Source organism: Pipistrellus hanaki, assembly GCF_964339955.1.
Source record: "Pipistrellus hanaki genome assembly, chromosome: 16".
In the NCBI taxonomy this organism is placed as follows: Eukaryota; Metazoa; Chordata; class Mammalia; order Chiroptera; family Vespertilionidae; genus Pipistrellus; species Pipistrellus hanaki.
Genome location: NC_140518.1, coordinates 12834126 through 12854400, shown reverse-complemented (window position 1 = coordinate 12854400; position 20275 = coordinate 12834126). Strand labels below are relative to the sequence as shown.

Here is a 20275-nt window from a genome sequence, read left to right as displayed (position 1 = left end):
GCTGTGTATTTTGGCAGAGCAGAGAGAAGGGAAAGAATAAAAGGCATTCCTTCTGATTCCTAGCACCTGAGCAGAGGCTCCAGGGAGACTCCAGCAGGGTCAGATCTAGAAGGCTGAGCCTGGGCTGAGGCTGGGAACCAGGAAATGGCAGAGACTCTGGGTTAGTTCCCTGCTGGCTCTGCTGCTATCACTCATGTGTGCCGTGGCCTCGTGAGAAACTTTACCTCCTCATTGCCTCGGGGTTCGGTTATGGTTGCCGTCTTCACGATCGGTTGATCAACACCTTCAATCAGAACCCAGTTGCCAGCAGGAACGCGGTTCACCTCAATGTGGTACCTGGAGCAACAGCCAATAAGCAGTGATGATTGGGCAGAATATTCATTTCATAAAGATGTACCTAGTTCCTGCTGTGTGCCAGGCCCTAAGCCAGGAGCAGCGGTCAGCCGAACAGATACTTTCTAGCAGGGAGGAGAGCAATAAACAGTCAGTCACATGACCACACATATACGTAGTTACAAACTGGTAAGCCCATGAAAGGAAAGTACAAGGGACTAAGAGAGGACAAGACAGGAAAACCTAATTCCCGTTGGATGTTGGTGGTAAGCAAGCGCTCTCAAAGGCATGGGATGGAAGGAGACGCCAAAGCACCACAGAACACAGTGCAGCTGTCCCAGCCCTTCAATGTCCTTCTGCCTCCTAGTGAACGGGGTGGATGTGGAGGAGGGAAAGGGGCCTCGGCGAGGCACAACGGCCACAGGAGGAACAGGACTGCCCAGTTCTGCTTCCTAGCTGGGATGCTACGTTTAGGAGCCGGCAAGCTACCAGAGGCCCAGGCTAAATATTATTCTGCAGGTGAGGACGCTACAGAAATCCGGCAAAGTCTTCTCTCTCGGTTCAAGAATAATCAGTGGAGGGTGGGAAACAATTTCTTTTGGGAAGAAACATAACAGTTGTGACTCAAGAAACACAGAAGAGGAAGAGGGGATTAAGATGAGTAAAAACAGAAATGCTGTTACAAAAGTTCATGTAAGCCATCCAGACACAAAGCAAGGCTCTTGGCGTTATCCCAACAATAGCTGCGTTTTGGCCCTAGCAACGCTGGGTAGAAAGAACTAGAAGGCAATAGATCTGCTGAGGGAGGGGCAGCTTAGCCCCTGCTGGAGGGAGCCAGGCAGCAACGGTGTGTCCAGGGAGGACCACCCCTTGCAGGGGCCTGGGGCAGTTCCAGTATGGCGGACAAGCAGGCCCCTGGAGGCCGCGGTTGGCAGTACCTGGCCACAGAGATCCAAAGGCGGCCCACGGTGCATATCTGAGAGTCTTCCTCATCCTCCAGGGTGTAGTTCTCCCCCAGCACCTTCACCGGCTGCCCGGCATGGATGGTACCACTTAGCACCCGGCCAAAGGCGTGAAACTGAACCCCGTCATCTGTGCTGTACATCTTGGTCGTGTGGCACATCAGGGGACCCTGGAAGAGGGGACAGAGTGCAGCCTCACCCACACATGCTCGCCAGGTAAGTACCACTGCCTCTACCTCCCCTCCCCGCAATGCCATGAGCTCTATGAGGAGGCAGTGCAGGCCAAATGTGGCGACCTCCTAGGAAAGTCCCAATCATGCTTTCCCCCGCTTATTAATAGGTGTCAAAGGCGTAAGAGAAAAAACTATTTTCCTCCCCGCTGTCCCTCTGGGAATAGGGAAAAAAAGCAGGTTTAGGATGGCAGACTGGCACTGTTAACTTGCAAGATTATAAAATGAATTTGCGCCCCTAGTTTCCTCCAAAGATGTAACTCACAACTCTCAACTGGCTGAGAGTTTATGCTGAGAAACTGGACTGCTGGCAGAATGGCTGGGAAAACTTTAGAAAAGCCAGGGCTGACCAGATTAGCAACCATTTGTTGAATCTTTAACTGGTAGGCACCATAACACTTTCTTAATCTTACTTAATCCTCATAATGACCACACATATTATCATCCTCATTTCACAGATCAAGACCCTGAGGCTGGGAAAGACGGAAAATGTTGCCAAGATCCTATCATTAGCAGCAGTAACACCAGGCTTTGCACTCAGGTCTGTGTGCTCCGGTGGAGGGGCAAGCAGAAAAGGGGGAAGAAGGCATTATTACTCCAGTAACGGAAAGCACTATCGCTGCCCAGGGGGGAAGAATCAGAGTCCGGGAGCCACGTGCCCTTACATCAGGGTCACAGTCGCTCATGGCCTCGCCGAGGTCGGAGTCCACGCCGCCGGTGTATGTGTGCTCGATCTTGGGCTTGGCGCCCACCTTCGGAGAAGGGATGTGCTGCACACACATGTCCACAAAGCCTGCGGAGGAGAGAAGGCCGTTATTCCACACCCTCACGGGGGGAAGAGGGCGTGAGCGGTGACATATTCCTCCACTCACGACACTATGATTTTAGGGGAAGTGATACCCTATTTTCTGGGCGTGTGATGCTAAAAGGCTGGAGTCACACTGGTGCCAGGAAGCACAAGCAGCAGCTCTCAGTGATTCCTTGGAACTCAGCTGACAAAGATTTTCCAGTATGGAAAATTTTATTGAATATAAGCACTCACTGCACACTTACACGAAACAGTAAGCACCCCACCTCTTCCCCTTTGGCAAACACTGTATATGTTTCTGCTCAGTAAGTTATCCTGGCTTTCTAACAGTCAATAAGTCATGCAAAAAAGACGCTCCATTAGCACCTTGGGGTAGGCATATCTGCTTTTAGTGGGGTCTCCCATGTTCGACCGAGGCCAGCCCAGAATGACTATTCAAATGATGCACTCTGCAGACTCAGACACCTATGACGCACTAGACTCAGACTCAAGAAATGGCTGAGGGGCCTCTTTGCCATCACCTTTCCCTCTCCTTTATTTTACAGATGAGAAATGAGTCAGAGAATGACTGGCCCCGGGTCATCCTATGGAAGAGCAGGATCAAGACTTAGGTCTTTTATTAACTAGTCCATGTCACCTGCCTTTTGTGTAACTAAAATACAGAAGAGACAAGCTCGGGGGAAAGAGAAATCTGAGTCTACAAACTGTCTCCCATGCCCTCTTCCCACTATTGCACATCACTGCCGAGTCCACTCCTAACTGTCCCCTGGAAAAAGAACCTCAGTACCTGTTTCCCATTTCCTTTACGTGCACATTCCTGCTTCCCCATTCCCTTTACGTGCACGTTCCTGCTTCCCCATTCCCTTTACGTGCACGTTCCTGCTTCCCCATTTCCTTTACTTGCACGTTCCTGCTTCCCCATTTCCTTTACTTGCACATTCCTGCTTCCCCAGTTCCTTTACTTGCACGTTCCTGCTTCCCCAGTTCCTTTACTTGCACGTTCCTCTTGGTAAGGAAATGTAATTGCTTTTGCTTCCCAAGACAGAATCCTTGGTACCGCCAACTAAAGAAAGCAGCTAGGAAAACCCAGATGCTCTGTATCCCGACCTTATTTTAAAGCCTCAGATCTTTTACCCACTGTGGGTTAGGGAAAAGTTCCCATGACACGTGGCAGGACATCATGATAGTAGCATTAAGGGGGCCATGAGCTCTTTATTACCTGTGAATTCGCCAAAGAACTTCTTGCAGACCAGCCTGAGCAGGGGGCGGATGTTCAGCTTTAGCTCCTCCTTGGTCAGGTGGATGCCAAGCTCGTCCAGGGTCCTCGGGAGGCTGGTGTCCACATCCCCCACAACCTGTGACAATATCAGACACGTCAGCTGTGGTGACAGCCCCACTGTGTGCTATGGAGGAGAAGGGAAGGCTAATGGGCAGTCTGAAGGGTAACTGCACTAGGTTCTTGTCTAAAGGGAGAGCTTTTGGCAAGAACAATGTAGCTTCAAGAAAACCTTTGGTACCAGCCCTTCAAACCAACCCTGGGTGAAGCAGGCTTGATTAAATGCCCACACCAGCCAATAAACCTGGAACTCTCAGATGGATTGTTATCAGTGCTGCCCCCTGGTGTCTGAAAAGCAGCATCTCATCCCACTCAGGCAATCCCTTATCCTCCCCTATTTAGAGACTTCTCAGATTGAGAGATCACTGCACTGGAAGGAACCAAAAAAGGTCACCTAGCATTCCATCGCTGTCAGGGCAGGCCAAGCTAAACCATCCTCAGCAGACTCAAGGTCTCTACCAGACAGACTCTATAAATTTCTTTTATTAATCCATTCCAGCCTGACACAAGTATTTTTTTTTTAGCACTAATAAACTTGAATCATGTTATTTTGGTCTTGTTGCTATGTTTTACTATTTTAAAGCTGGAACGACCACACACGTTTTGTGTTTATGTGTGTGTTCACTGTGCACAGTACTTACTCAACACTTGCATATTTTATAACTGAATGAAGTTTCTTGTACAAAATTATTACTTTTAGTTCTTTTAGGGAGCAAATTCATACAAACATAACATTATACTCTTTTCGCTGGAGCATCCCATGTGTGTAACTGTCTGGTGCCTCCTGTTCAATCTGACAAACATCACATACATGTGCCCAGAGTCATTAAATCCCAGCCCATGCTGCCATTCTTCTAATGGCGGCAAAACACTTCATTTCCTTGGATGTACCGTAATTCATTTAATAGATTATCACTGAAGAACTTGTCACTGATTTCCACGTTTTAAATTTTTTTCTTACTGTTAAAATAATGCCATAACAAAGAAATATATATATAAATCTCCATAACTGAAATGATACGTTCTCAAGTGTCACGTTCTTTTAAACAGTCAAAATCTTTACACAAATCTGTTTAGGCCGTGCCTTTCCTTCCTTTCGTACACTGCCCCTTCACTCTGAATCCAACAGCACTTAGAGGACCATAGTGTTCCAGAGCCAGAAGACTGGTGACCAGCCATCTGCAGACTCAGTAATACAAAGCTGAGCAGGTCGAGGGGCAGCAAGGAGTCCAAGTTCACCCGAAGGCAGACCTAACCCAGGTGGCCCGACACACTTGCCTGAGCGAGTATCTTATACAGGGGCTCCAAGATGAACTCCACGAAGCTCCTTTGTGAGCTGCTGGTTGGGGCCTTTTTGGTGAACTTTCGCCTAAAGATTAAAAAAAAAAAAAAGTTATGGGTGATCCAAGAAGATAATGATGGTGTCACTGACTTCCAGGGTGTATCTCCCAAATTCTGAGCAAGAAATGTGTGTGTGAGAGCATAACATCTTCAGACTCCTGACGGCATATGGGTATGACTCTCGTGAGCGCCTGCACTGAGCTGTAACAGCCTCCACCTGTTAGAGCTCATGAAACCAGCTCCCTTAGAGGAAACATGGTAGCTCACGTCTAAGAGAAAAGTAGGCTTTAATCTTCAGAACTCTGTCCTCACTATGGGAAATGGATAACCCCTCTAGTGTCATTTTCCACACCCTACTTACGTCTTAGGGTTGAAGTAGATGTCACCCCAAAGTCTCTTAGCAAACTCCTGGTAGTTAATGTCACCTATAAGAGAACCATAAAATTACAATCTACTTAGCAAAGCAAGCTATTATTCAAAAATTTCTTTCCGGTGCCACAGGTGGTCTGTAGCTGAGGAATTCTAGCACCTTTCTTTCCAAGGTCCGGACATGTCCTTCTACCCAGCAGGCAGACAAGGACACACAGACACAAGGACAAGGCTGGCCCAAAGTTGGCACGGCTATGCTGGAGCCAAATGAGCATCCATCTCCAGCAAGCAGAGCACTGAGCTGCAGACAAGGGTACAGTTTTTCTTCTTCCTTTGATGGAACAGGCTCAACTGCCTATATGTTATCCTCTGTCTGCACCTAAGCACCCTCTTTTCCAGAATGGAGCCCAATGGGTCTCGCCTTTCCTCCCGATCCACTGAAGCTCTATTCTGCTGCCAGTGGGGGCGACCTCCCAGCTGCAGGGTCACACTATGGCTCCGACTAGCCCCAAGCCTCCAGAAGGCAGATACCTAGCCCTCTGGAGAGAAAACAACAAACCCAACCTTTGTCTCATCTTTTTAAAAATATATTTTTATTGATTTCAAAGAGAAAGGGAAAGGGAGAGAGAGATAGAAACCTCAATGATGAGAGAGAATCATTGCTCGAGCCCACAACCTGGGCATGTGCCCTGACTGGGAATTGAACTGTGACCTCCTGGTTCACAGGTTAACGCTCAACCATGGAGCCACATCTTTGTCTCATTTTTTTTTTTTTTAATAATATATTTTATTGATTTTTTTACAGAGAGGAAGGGAGAGGGATAGAGAGCTAGAAACATCGATGAGAGAGAAACATTGACCAGCCGCCTCCTGCACCACCCCCCCCCCCCCCCCCCCCCGGGGATGTGCCTGCAATCAAGGTACATGCCCTTGATCGGAATCAAACCTGGGACCCTACAGTCCATAGGCAGACGCTCTATCCACTGAGCCAAACCGGTTTCGGCTGCCCATTTTTTTCACAAGAGCAAGCATATGCACACTCAGTGTGAGGCAGGACAGCTGACTGGCGGGAACAGAAACCCTGGCGCTCCAGCACCTGCCAGCTGTGAGACCTCAGACAGAGCCTGTCTCCTCAGCTCTGAAAACAGGATGACAGCCTGACCGCGTGGCTCAGCTGTTTGGAGTGTCATCCGTGCACCAAAAGATCTCAGATTTGATTCCCAGTCAAGGTACATACCCAGGTAGTGGGTTCCACCCAGTTGGGGTGCATATAGGAGGCAAATGACTGATGTTTCTCTCTCACACTGATGTTTTTCTACCTTCCTTTCTCTCTCTAAAAAAAAAAAAAAAAATCAATGGATACATATTTTTGGGTGAGGATTGAAAATAAAATAAACAGGTGATAATGACCCTTTTAATGAAGTACAGAATTTGACACACGACACAGGACATGGTGCCCGGTGGAATCTGAAGGAACTGGGGAGGCACAGAGGCAGAGGAGTGCAGGAGCCTCTTGGATGGGAAGCTATAAAATCATGCAACTGGGCGTCCTGGCGGAGAATCGCCCGCACTGATGCATGGCCATGAGTTCTTTCGTAGGTCCACAAAATTCCTACCTGCCTAGGCATGGCTGGAAAGCAGCTAGAACACTCCTAACGAGAGAGGCTTCCCTCTGAGGAAGAGATCTGAAATGCCTTGTGAGCGTACATAATTCCTCTAGGAGTCTTTTTCCTAAGGAGCTCTTTCTTCATTCTTCCTAGTTACCTTCCTTGTTCTATTGTTTGGAAACCACTGAGCCTAAAGAAAGGGTCTAGGGCCGAAAAGAGCCCGAAAGGTGAGAATAACAGTTGATTGAATGCTCCCCCAACAGGGGCCTCTGGCATGACGCCAATCTCTAAGCCATTCAGCGGGAAAGGCACACAGGTCTCTGGGGAAGCTGGCGAGACAGACTGCCAGCCGGGGCTTACCGAACGTGTCGGCATAGATCTTGGCAAAGGAGCCCAGTGTGAAGCAGATGCTGTACTGGGAGCTGGAGAAGCAGACGTTGCCCAGGAGCGGGGACAGGATCAGGTTCTCATCAGTGGAATACATGCTGAAACAGAGACGGTCGTGAGTGCACAGCCAGGCTGGCACACACCAACGGCCAAGGGCAGAGACTCAGCACCACAGCCGCTCTCCAGCCCTTGCCCTCCGATGGCGCTTATATAACAGTCAGCTTTGCCAACAGCCTGGTCCAAGAAAGTGACATGATGAAGTTGTCCCCTAACTCACAGTCACAAGCAGACTTCCCAGAGCTGGGAACACTGCACGATCTTGGAGAAGTTCACTGCACCGACAGACAAGGGAAAACTTGGAGGGCAGAGACACAGGAAATGAGTCTAATGTGATCGGACAGAAACACATTCTGGAGAAATCTCAATCTTACAAACACAGACATAAACACCAGCATAAATGAATGAATGCATGAGGAAAAGAAAAAGTAACTTTGCTCCCCATTCCCACCGCCCTAAAGATCTTTCTTCTGTTTTGTTTGGCTTATTTTATTTTTTAAATATATTTTTATTGATTTCATAGAGGAAGGGAGAGGGACAGATAGAAACATCAATGATGAGAGAGAATCATTGACTGGCTGCCTCCTGCATGCCCATGTGCCCTTGACTAGAATCGAACCCGGGACCCTTAAGTCTGCAGGCTGATGCTCTATCCACTGAGCCAAACTGGCTAAGGCTTGTTTTAAAAAATTTGTGTTAAAATTTTGTGTCTTATATGCATAATCCATTGACACAAACAATATTGGAGGGGGCCAATGTGGGGGAAAAGGGGCCATATATAATAATTTCAACAATAAATTATTTTTAAAAACTGTCTTAAAAGTCATGCAGAAGCAACAGCATCACAAGTTCACTAGTATTTATAACAAAATTAGTTGTACAGGGATCAAATCCACAACCTTACTTTACTACACAATGTTTTATGGAGTTTCTTAATTTAGAAATAAAAGTATTGTATTATAAAGAGCAGTCCCCTACTTCATTCCCAAGCTATGCTCCCCAGAGGCAACTGCTTTCAATTCTCTTAAAGCCATATTTCTAAATAACATGTTTAATACGGCTATTTCTTGTTCAGAGGCTGAAACATGACTTCCTATTTTGGTTGATGGAGATTTAGTCCTATCCCGCCCCATCTCCCTCTTTGAAGAAGTTTATCATTTCATATTTTGGATTCTGATATTATTTTAGCCTCTAGTCATTCTCAGCCCGTCCAGAGACAGGGAGATGCTGTTCCTGGTAGTATTCAGTGCTGCAAGCAGGGAAGCACCTGAACGTAACCTGTCTCTGGCCACATAGGTAGTGCCCGCAATCAACTGGAGAGGTGTTGTCTCAGTAGGACGGTCTCCTCCTGGGCCCTTTGAGGGGCCTCAAGAAGTCATCCAGTACATCCTGCAGCCTACAGATAACTGTCTTTAAGACACCTTTAACCTATTCCTCAAAGCCACCTTGATACCGTATTCTAAGTCTTCCAACCATCACTCACACTTACTAATGTAAGTCCTTGTAAACCTGTCTCATAAAGCAGCTATACCCAGAAACAGCAGCCAACAGCTCCCTCTTTACTGAGTGCTAATAAGATAACAGCTAGCATTATTCACTGATCAGTTACTTCTAAGCACCATGCCAAGTGTGTTACATCAGATATCTACTTAATTTCTTATAACATATAAAAAGGCAAATATTATTATCCCCTTTTACAGAAGCAGAAACTGAGGCTCTAAAAGCTTAAGTAATTTGCCAAGCTTTACGTGGCTGGGATGAGGAGAAGATGAGACTGTTTCTAGAGCTCAAGGAACTGACAATACTAAGCTGACGGTGTGTGAACATGTGTGCACAGCTGGGGAAGGCAGAGAGTGAAGGAAGCCAGGCTGTGGAGTCAGTCCCAGTAGAGCCAGGGAATGAGCTTCTGGCCCCGTCCAATAGGCTCACCAACACATGCCAAGAAATCCGAGTTGCCTCCAGAGTTCAAGGTTAAGATTTATAAAAACCAGAGTCCCCGAGGACACAGCCAAGGTCCCTATACCTTATCAATCCATTGACCTCATCCACAATGTGACGCAGCTTATAATACGCGTCCGTAGGTGGCAGCTTCAGCTCCAGGATCAGCCGGTCGATCTTGTTGATGCACACGGTGACCGCCAGCCTCTCCTGCACCGCATGCTTGATGAGCCGCTCTGTGTTCAGCATCACCTGGGAGACACGAGGTGGTGAGAGCAAAGAGGGCAAAAGGTTAGGGAGAGGTGGGGGAGATAAGAGATCAACCGTAAGACGTGTGCATGCATATAAGCATAACCAATGTATGCAAAACTCTGGGGGATGAGGGCATGTATGGGAGTGGGGTGTGGGTGGGCAATGGTAAGATATGTACACATATAATACCTTAATAAAAAAAAAAAATGGGGGAAAAAAGAAAAAGAAAAAGAATGTATAGTAAAAAAAAAAAAAAAAGTCCCTGATTTTGGTAACTGTTACTATGGTTATGTAAATGAATGTCTTTGTTCTTAGGAAATACATTCTGAAATATTTTACTTTCAAATGGGTCAAGGGAAGAATACACACACACGTGTGAGTATGTGTATACATGTACAGAAAGAATTACAAAGAAAATGAGGGTGAGTTCTTTGTATTCACAACTTACCAATAAATCTGAAATTTTTCCAAAACAAAACCAATTTAATAAAAGCAATTCTGGCTCCCTCTGCTGGCTATCTAATTAATGACAACATGAATGAGGTTAGCCAATTACCTAATCTTTCAATTTAGAAATATAAGACATCCTGGGTCCTTTAACTCCAATTTCTCTTATGATTAAAAACACTCATTAATATTTAAAATCCATTTATATGAACATACCTCTTGTTTTTTTTACATTTGTCATTTTATCTTTTTTCTGAATAGCAATGGGTCCTATCATTCATTTTAAACTTCACTGGACTCAGAACTAATTTTGAACTTCATTTAGAGCAAATATGAGCCTTAGTTTTAGAGCAAATATGAGCCTTAATCCCACAGACTCTCATGTTCTCTGGTTCCCAGCTTGCTCAGTGTTCAGTGCGCTGTGGGTGGGGCAAACCTAACAGGGAGTGGGGGTCTAGACTCACGCCCTCGGCAGCATCAATGAAAAGCACCACTCCATCTGAGATGCGCAATCCAGCCGTGACCTCATCAGAAAAATTCACATGACCTGTAAAGCAAATACCAACCAAGTCACTAACTAAATTGCACAGTAGTGTCCAGCCGGTGGTGGCAGGAAGAGGCACAATAACTGGTAAGTGGTCTGAGGGGTACTGCAAACCCCCAGTTTCCCTTTCCCTTCTCTCCACAGCAATCTGTGGTGAATAAAATTCCACCATCAGAGTCACATCCTTGGACTAAACTTCTGTACATGAAGTCCCCAAACAAAAAGAAGAACGTGTTTTACCTAGGAGGGCATAACATATTCACATTCGTCTACTCAGCAATAAGCAGAGTTCTGTGGAAATGAAGACAATCTGGAGGCAGGAGGAAAGGCAAAGGAGGGCCAGGAGAGGGGAGATAGTACCTGGCAAGACGCTGTGGGGAGTGGACTGACAGGTATGAGGGCATCAGGCAAGGAAGACCAACCTGTTAAAACTCAGATTTTCCTGTTTAAAACTCTGCTCCACTTGGTCATCTCCAAAAGATAAAGAGTCAGACTCGGGGCAAGGCACACTGCCTATTGGTAACCTGCGTGTCTACGAGCAAGCAGTTGATGTGTTGCTACCATAATCTCCTTCAAAAGATTGAGAGTGGCTGAGGCAGGGAACCATGTCTGACTCACCTTTGTTACCATAGCATGGGCCTGAGCAGACTCAGTGAATAAATGAATAAAATTTCCTAAAATGTAAATATTTCAGAGAAGAGTAAAGAGAGGAGCCTGGAGCGCAGCACTTGCTACGGTAATTAACTAGTCAGAAGCAAAGAGGGTCGAGGAATGTCCTACCGGGAGTGTCCATGATATTGAAGAGGTAAGATTTTCCTTTAGTATCCGGCAAAACCACTGTCACAGGAGTGCTTTTGATGCCAACACCTCTCTGCAAGTAAAAAAAAAAAAAAAAGAGTTCAAGTCTTCTTCCCCTACAAGAGGGGCTCATTCTTCTCTTGCAGTTTGCCAGTTGCTAGTAAAGTAAACTGATTTATCACTTTGTAGTAGGTATGATTTGTATCTAGCCATCCAACCAGAATGACCTTGAAGATGAAATATCTTAATGTTAACAGCATTTGGGGAGGGATGTTGTTTCAAATACAAAAAAAGTAAAACAAGTTTTATCCTCCTCATACACTGGGAACAAAAATAATAACCAAGCTTTAGGTATGTAAAAACAAACAATCTGGGGGCATTTTAGGCTCAAAACATAAAAATAAATAAATAAATAAATAAATAAATAAACAAATAAATAAAAACTATAACAGGGACCCTAGCCGGTTTGGGTCAGTGGATAGAGCATTACCCTGCGGACTGAAAGGTCCCTGGTTCAATTCTGGTTAAGGGCACATGCCCAGGTTGTAGGCTTGATCCCCAATGGGGGGCACGCAGGAGGCAGCCAATCAATGATTCTCTCTCATCATTGATGTTTCTCTTTCCCTCCCCTTCCTCTTTGAAATCAGTAAAAATATACATATAAAAAACTATAATAGGGAATAATTATTAAACTTTAGTCAAATAAATATATTAAGAAACAACAGTAATGTCCAGCTGGTGTGGCTCAGAAGCTCAGCATCAACCTATGGACCTTTAAAAGGTTGCTGGTTTGATTCCTGGTTAGGGAACATGCCTGGGTTCTGGGCTTGATCCCCAGTAAGGTTTCTTTAAAAAAGAGAGAAGCTACTCCTAGAAAGGCACGTCTTATGGATGAAGTAATCTTACAGATTTTAAGCATGATATAATTTTAAAAATCATGTTGGCGCCTGCATAACTTACAGATGTACACATCTATTAGTATCTGCCCTATTAGACCCATCAAATCCAGTCAAGGACAGGAGGGTTCCTCCCTTTTATCCTACCGCTTGCCTAGCCAGCTCCCTTCAAGTTATAAATAATGGGATGACTGGTAGGTAGAAGCTAGGAGATAAAGAGGTGAGAGCGAGAGAGGGGTTCGAGGTATGGACCAAGTGTTATCATAAAGACACCTACTGCCAAAACTGGTTTGGCTCAGTGGATAGAAGTTCGATTCCTGTCAAGGGCATGTGCCTTGGTTGCGGGCACATTCTTGGTGGGGGGTGTGCAGGAGGCAGCTGATTGATGTTTCTCTCTCATCGATGTTTCTAATTCTCTATCCCTCTCCCTTCCTCTCAGGAAAAATCAATAAAATATATTTTAAAAAAAGAAAAGACTCCCTACAAAACTATAGCTGGGTCTGGTGTGGGCACTAGTCGAGTTTCCAAAGCAAACTTACCTCCTGTTCTGTGAAGAGGATGTCAGTGTAGCATAGCTGAAAAAAATAAACTGTTGTTACCAACTGAATTCAGACTCCTCTCCCACACAAACCATCAATCACTTCCCCGACCACGTCCCAACTCAAGGTTTCCACCACGGGAAGAAAATACATGAAAAGAGCAGGGTCTTCCTACAAAAATTCCAGATAATGAGACCTGTGCCTTCACAGATGGAAAATGCTCCTGGATGTGTTTTGGGGGATGGGGGTGAAGACCAGGTATAGCTGGAAAGCTAAATTATCAATATATCAAATGCACCCAATTCTTAAAGGGAGTCACATCCAGCCTTCATGGAACCCCACATGCCGAAACAGTTAATCTGGCAGAGACTGAACCATTATTACATTGAGACTTGCAGCAAAACTGGTCTCACTCACAGGCATGTAAATTCATCATGAAAACAATACAGTCCAATTGTATTATATTTATAGAGGAAGCTTTTAATATTATGACAGGAAAAAAGAGGCTATAGTCAGCCAGTGTAGCTCAGTGGTTGAGCACTGACCCATGAACCGAAAGGTTGCTGGTTCAATTCCCCATCAGGGCATATGACCGGGTTTCGGACTTGATCCCCAGGGGAATGGGAGGGTTTGTGTGTTTGGGGGCAGAAGGGATGTGTAGGAGGCAATAGATGGATGATGTTTCTCTCTCATTGATGTTTCTATTTAGCCCTCTGTCTTACCCTCTCTCTAAAATCAATAAAAATATTTTTTTTAAAAAGAGAAAAGGAATTGGCTATAAAAGCCCTAGCTGGTTTCACTCAGTGGATAGAGCGTCGGCCTGTGACTGAAAGGTCTGGTCAAGGACATGTACCTAGGTTGCAGGAGCGATCCCCAGCCCAGGATGCATGCAGGAGGCAACCAATCAATGTTTCCTCTCTGTCTCTCCCCTCCCTTCCACTCTCTAAAAAAAGTCAATGGAAAAACATCCTCGAGTAAGGATTAACAACAACAACAACAAAAGTCAGAACATATCAGAAAAGAGGAGGGATCTCAAGTGTAGAACAGATCATCCAAAAATACTGCAGAGTAATATTCTTTATGCTCCCAATAAAGTTGTAATTATTTTCTTAAAGGCAATTAATAGAGATTACAATCATAAAGCAGCACTTTGACGACGTCATTATTTATAGTGAGTGAGAAGGCTGAGGGAAGGGAGAGACACACCCTGTAAATCCTCAACAGAATTTCTACTTACATCCTGGTCATAGCGCTTTCTGATCTCCGGATGAGTCTGCTCTATTAAACAATCTACAAAACACGTCTGAAAGGAAAAAGGAGGTTAAAACCTGCCAACCACAGAGTAAAATCTATTCTACTCTTCCCCCAGCTCCCAATACAACACATCATTTAGAGATAAGGAGAGGAGGGAGAGAACAAGGAGGATTATGGGACAGCAAAGGATCAACACTAAAACCACAGGATTATTTTCAAATGAAAGATGCAGTCTTTCTTGGACAAGCATCCTCAGGGAAATAAAGACATAAAATCAGAGTAAGGCTCATTTTCCCCTGTTCTGTCCAGCTGTAGACACAAGGCTTGTGCATGCAAGCGGCTTACTAATAGGCTCCGAATGCTGATTAGGAAAAGCTGGAATTTCACATCGAGGTTTCACAATGCGCACCGAGCCCCAGAATCAGGAGGCCCAGCCTTATGGGATCAAACCCCAACCTATGCCTCTGAGGGCTGAAAAAATGAACAGGAACGAAGAGAAATCCTGTTCCAAGTAGCTAACAGTTCTCTCACCTTGCCATGATGGAGGTGGCCACAAAGGGTCACATTTCTGATGAGTTCTGAGTTATCCATCAGATCTGCCAAGAAACTGAAAGGAGAAAGGAAATTGGGAAAAGTTCTTAAGTGGGAAGGGGTGCAAAAATGGTATTTTTAGTTGTTCAGGAACTACTTTCAGAGGCCAATGTGAATTTCTATACCTGTAGAACTCTGGCTTTGGGAATGGAATAGGCTTATCCATGAGAGCAACACAATCTGTGAAGTCTCGTGAGGATTTCAACAGCAAAATAATAAGATTTAAAAAGCAAGGAAAAAAATAAACAAAAACCAGCCAAGACCGGTTTGGCTCAATGGATAGAGCGTCGGCTTGGGGACTGAAAGGTCCTGGGTTTGATTCTGGTCAAGGGCATGTACCTTGGTTGTGGGCGCATCCCCAGTAGGGGGTGTCCAAGAGGCAGCTGGTCGATGACTCTCTCTCATCGATGTTTCTAACTCTCTCTCTCCCTTTCTCTCTGTACAAAATCAATAAAATATATTTTAAAAAAAAAAGATTGTTAAAAATAAACAAAAACCAGTACCAGAACTAACACATATACACAAGTACTATCCCTTTCAAAATCTTCAGACTAATCATTTAGGGATAAGGAGAGGAGGGACTTAAAATAACTTTGGGAGTTTCTTTTTTAAAACTGTCATCAGAGCTAGTTAACAAAACAAATGCCATCTCACTAACAATGCCGAGCAGAGAACGTCCATCTTTACCAAAACCAGCATTGTCTTTCTTGCTTACCACCCACATTATTTATGGCAAGTAGCCTTCAGATGACTTTGGCTTTTTAAAAAGATCAAAGTCTGCTTTCAAAGATTGGAGATTTAAAATAATTACCATTGAGAACAGAAAGGAATAGGAAGCAAGTTTTGAAGATAACTGAAAATTTGCTTCAAAAATGTCTAACTGATGGTAGGTGAGCTGAATATTTGATGAGGGACCCCCATTCTTTTGAGCAAACGAGATGAAAACGTGGCTAAAAAAAGCTTCATTATCTAATATTGAGCTACAAACACTTCACTATACAAAGGCCATACAAGTGAATTAATCATAAATATTTGCAAAAACAGTGTGAAGAGTCTAAATTATTCTATATATACAATTAGGTTTACAGTGTTTGTATGGAATATAACATAAAATCAATAACTGATAATTCAAGAATAAACTTTCTGGGTGAGTGGGAGGTAATGAACAAAGACCTGATATGCATTTGTATAACCCATGGACACAGACAATAGGGTGCTGAAGGCCTGGGGCAAGGGGGGCCTGGAGGGGTTAATAATGGGGAAAAAGGGAATATATGTAATACTTTCAATAATAAAGAATTATATATATTTAAAAAAGAGGGTTTCAAATACTCACTGTAAACCTACTTTTGCCCTCCTTTTTAAAGTAGATCATTATGCTTCCAAAACACTTAGCAATTTTGCTGAGTCAAAAGAGACTCTGGTGGCCCAACACTGACAATTAAATACTTAGTACTCTCTGAGTACTAAGGTTGGCTTTCAATACCAAGCTAGAGATTTGGAAGAAGAGAAAATAGCTGAGATATGGATGAGAGCCAAGAGAAAAGTTAAGAATGCAACTAAATATCCTAGAAGCCATATAAACTGAAAGGAAATCTTGGCAAATTGTAGGGAGAAATTTTGCTTTTGAAATTCACTGGCTACTTCAACCACAAACCACTTCCTATACCCCCATGAAATAATGAGCCTACACTATTCATGGAGAGAGGCTGAGAGACCTTATAACTTACTCCATTTCATACACCGTGACAGGTAACGTCTGCTCCATCAGAGTGAATTTCTTGGTTTTCACTGGCTTAATAATAGGTTCTAGGGGGGGGAAAAAAAAGTAGTAATGTGCAGGTAGGCAGAAAACATAAAAATACAGAGCTCTATTCCATTAGGCTGGGCTTTCAGAATGTACGATATGTGATATAAATTTATGTTATTCTCAAAGATTACACAGATGTTGAGGAAGTTCTGAGAATGCTACTTTGCACAAGACAGTAAAGGAGAATTGTGAACTGAGCTTGAACTTCATTTTGTGGGACAAAGGGAGAGGGACTGGATATAGGCTGAGGTCAATGTCAGTTCAAAACCTCTCCTTGCACTTACAGAATGGAACTACTCAGAAAATAGGCATCATGAAGTTTGGTTCAAAGAGTTGGGATTATTTGGTGGGAGAACTTAAATACAGTCTTCAAGCACCTAAATAGATATTAGATAAATGAAGAAATAACTCTTACTTTCCTAGAAGAAAAGCTATGAGTTTTATTGAATATTAAAACAGGATTGCCCTAGCCAGTTTGGCTCAGTGGATAGAGCGTTAGCCCATGGACTGAAGGGTCCAGGTTTTATTCCAGTCAAGGGCACGGACCTCGGTTGCAGGCTAGATCTCTGGCCCTGGTTGGGGTTCATGTGGGAAGCAACCAACCAATTGATGTATCTCTCTCACATAGATGTTTCTCTCTCTCTGTCTCCCCACCTCCCTTCCACCCTCTTTAAAAATCAATGGAAAAGCATCCTCAGGAGAGGATTAAAACAAACAAAAAACCAGGGTTAAGTGACTCTCAATCCAGAAATAGTACTTGAAGGCAATAAAAAAAATTAATTCATTCACTGAATTCTCATGTTTGCTGATGGCTATGAAATGAAGTGTTCTAGTTTCATTGTTGCCTCCCACAACTCAGTGGCCCCTGCCTTACCTGTGAGGGGCTGGGTGTCTTCCTCCTGAACTATGGTCTCCACCTCAGGACCATATACCTCTTCCGCTGTGGGGTAGTACTTTTTGTCCTCATGCAGCACCACCTCCATCCCAGGGTGGTCTTCATCGTGGTCGCCTACATCATCATCGTCGTCGTCGTCATCCATCTAAAAGCAAGAGAGGCTGAACGAGGCACACACTTTTCCTGCTCAATAACTGACATTACACAAGCTAAGGGCAATGACTTCACGTGTGACGGCCTCTGATTTTGAGTTCTGTGCTAGAGTCAGTGGGGCAGGTTCTACTCTTGCATGATCCTTCACAAAAAGAGGACTATAGAGCCAAGGCTGCAGTCAGCTCTTCTCATTCAAACGAGCTCCTTCCTGAGCGTGAGATCAAGAGTGGATCAAGAGTGGAGAAAGCAAGTGGCTTATCACAACACACCCTTTTAAGGGAAAACATAATTCCTTCCAAGGGCAGAAACCAGGAAGCAGAGATAGAAACCAGGACTAAGTCCATAACTTTAAGATGGTCACTTAGATTCACTGAACTGTTTTAGAAAAAGAATTTTCTTACAGAAAACAACAGGTGTTGGTGAGAATGCGAAGAAATTAGAACTCTCATATATCGGTGCTAGTGATGCAAAATGGTGCAGCCACTTTGAAAAACCATTTGACAGCTCCTTAACATGTCAAACACAGAATTACCATATGACCCAACAATTCCATTCCTAGGTACAAATGAAAACTGATGTTCACACAAAAACATAAATAAATGCTCAGAGCAGCAATGTTCATAATAGTCGAAAAGTGAAAATAACCCAAATGTCAATAAAATGTGGTATATCCACACAATGGAATATTATTTGGCAATAAAAATAAATACTTATACATGCCACAACATTGATAAATCTTGAAAACATTATACTAAGTTAAAGAAACCAAATACAAGGACAATGGTTTTCAACCCAGGGGCAATTGAGTAACACTGAAGATATATTTGGCTGTTACTTATGGTGTGTGGGGTCCGGTGGGCGGAGACCAGGGACACTGCTAAATATCCTACAAAGCACAGGACAGACCCCACAACAAAGAATTTTCTGGCTCCAAATGTCAATGTTGCTGAGGTTGACAAACCTGGCTCCCGTGGTTCTGAGCAGAGGAATAATATGATCAGACTTTTGTTTTAAAAAGAATCACTCTGGTTCCTGTACTGAGAATATACTGGAAGGAGGGAGATTAGAAGGAAGTGAGGGGAGGTTGAATCTGGATATGTTCTGAAGGTAGAGTCAAAAGTGTATTCTAATCACTTCTTGGCCTTTTGGGTTAAATTCAAGCACAATTATCTGTCCCTGTCAGTTTAATATCTGATATGTCCTCTACCTGAGGACAATAAATATATTACATGGAATGTTGGAGCAGGAGCTTAAAAAAAAAAAGTGCATTCTGATGGTGGGGGGGTGGATAGGGAAGGGGGAGGCTCAGTATTTAGGTCCCAGACCTGAGTTTGAGATGCCCTGTTACCGTGGTTGCCAACCTTTCGGACTTCACGGACCAGACCGCTGCCCTATTAGACATCAAGTAGAGAAGTTAAGAAGGAAGTTGGACATATAAACCTGAGGTTCAAGAGTAAGGCCCAGGTTGGAGATATAAATTTGAGAGTCCTCAGTGAATAGAAAGTATTTAGTAGATTGGATGGGATCATTAGGGGACTGAGTATAGACAGAGAAAAGGATAAGGAATGGAGCCTGGGACCTGTTGACAGTTATATGTCAGGGAGATGAGGAGAAACCAGCGGTGAAAGCTCAGAAGGGCCAGCCAGTGAAGAGAAGGAAAACCTGGGAATTCTCTGGAAGCCAAAGGAAGAGAAATGGTCAGCTGGGCTAGTCAGATGCTACAGAAATACCTGGTAAGATGAGGACTGGATCCAGAACAGAGGTCACTCGTGACCTTGACCAGAACATTCACACATGGCCTAACTATATGGTCTTGTTGCTCTTAACAGCTTTAGTGGGATAAAATTCACATTTCTCTCAACTCACCAATTTTAAGTGCACCATTTTAATGGTTTTTTTTTTTTTTTTTTTTTTTTTTTTTTTTTTTTTCCCCCTCCCTCCCTCCCACACATCCCCTCATTTTAATGGTTTTTTAGTATACTCAGAGTTGTGCAATCATCACTGCAATCAATTTTAGATCCTTCAGCCATCACTTCCCAATTCCATGTCCCAACCTAGACAATCATTAATCATTCTACTTCCTGTCTCTACAGACGCTAACCCTTTATTTGGCTTCACTCTGAATGTGATTTCCTCAGATATTTTTCTTGGTCATCGCACCAGGAGTAATCTCTCCTTATATCCTATTACCATGGATATAAGTTAATATGTCTTAAATGGCACTTGTCCTCCTTCCCTGTCTCATATTAAAAACACTTTTGTATGCACTTCATCTCCCCTGGCAAGCAGTACGCTCCTGGAGGGCAGAGATAATGCTTGGCTCTCCCTGCCTCACGATTCCTTGCAAATAATAAGTGCTCCATAAATTCTTAATGAATGATTTCTGGGGCTTTATTTAGCTTGCAATTCAAGTTTGTTGGGATCATTTTGAATTTAGATTCTGTTATCCAATATATTAGCTTATGTGATGTGCAAATTTTATAAACTTCTTTATCTTTACCTAAGTCATTGACAAAAAGGTCGAAAGGATGGGACCGAGCACAGATGCCTGGGGCATGTCATAAGAGCTCTGGCAGTGACTCATATCAAAGCTCTCTCCGTCCCATTATTCAATGGCTGGGACTTGTCTCCGATTATGACCCAGCCCATATACTTTCCACAGGGATGTCATGAGTTACCGTAATTACTCTGGGGAGTGAAATAGAATAAGAACAAAAATATACTTTCT

The 20275-nt window shown here is 43.9% G+C and overlaps 1 protein-coding gene across 1 annotated transcript in view; it reads right to left on the bottom strand.

Moving 5' to 3' along the window:
• Nucleotides 1-20275, bottom strand: part of EFTUD2 (elongation factor Tu GTP binding domain containing 2) — a 32367-nt gene that overhangs the window by 6285 nt on the left and 5807 nt on the right. Inside the window, exons 3-17 of the mRNA XM_084863413.1 lie at nt 17374-17539; nt 16420-16498; nt 14630-14705; nt 14082-14147; nt 12845-12880; nt 11392-11482; nt 10532-10614; nt 9454-9620; nt 7347-7471; nt 5372-5435; nt 4948-5038; nt 3553-3688; nt 2191-2318; nt 1272-1465; nt 225-336 (exon numbers count right to left, since the gene is read on the bottom strand). Coding sequence (XP_084719539.1) covers nt 225-336; nt 1272-1465; nt 2191-2318; nt 3553-3688; nt 4948-5038; nt 5372-5435; nt 7347-7471; nt 9454-9620; nt 10532-10614; nt 11392-11482; nt 12845-12880; nt 14082-14147; nt 14630-14705; nt 16420-16498; nt 17374-17539 — 1614 coding nt within the window. The remainder of the gene's footprint in view (nt 1-224; nt 337-1271; nt 1466-2190; nt 2319-3552; nt 3689-4947; nt 5039-5371; nt 5436-7346; nt 7472-9453; nt 9621-10531; nt 10615-11391; nt 11483-12844; nt 12881-14081; nt 14148-14629; nt 14706-16419; nt 16499-17373; nt 17540-20275) is intronic.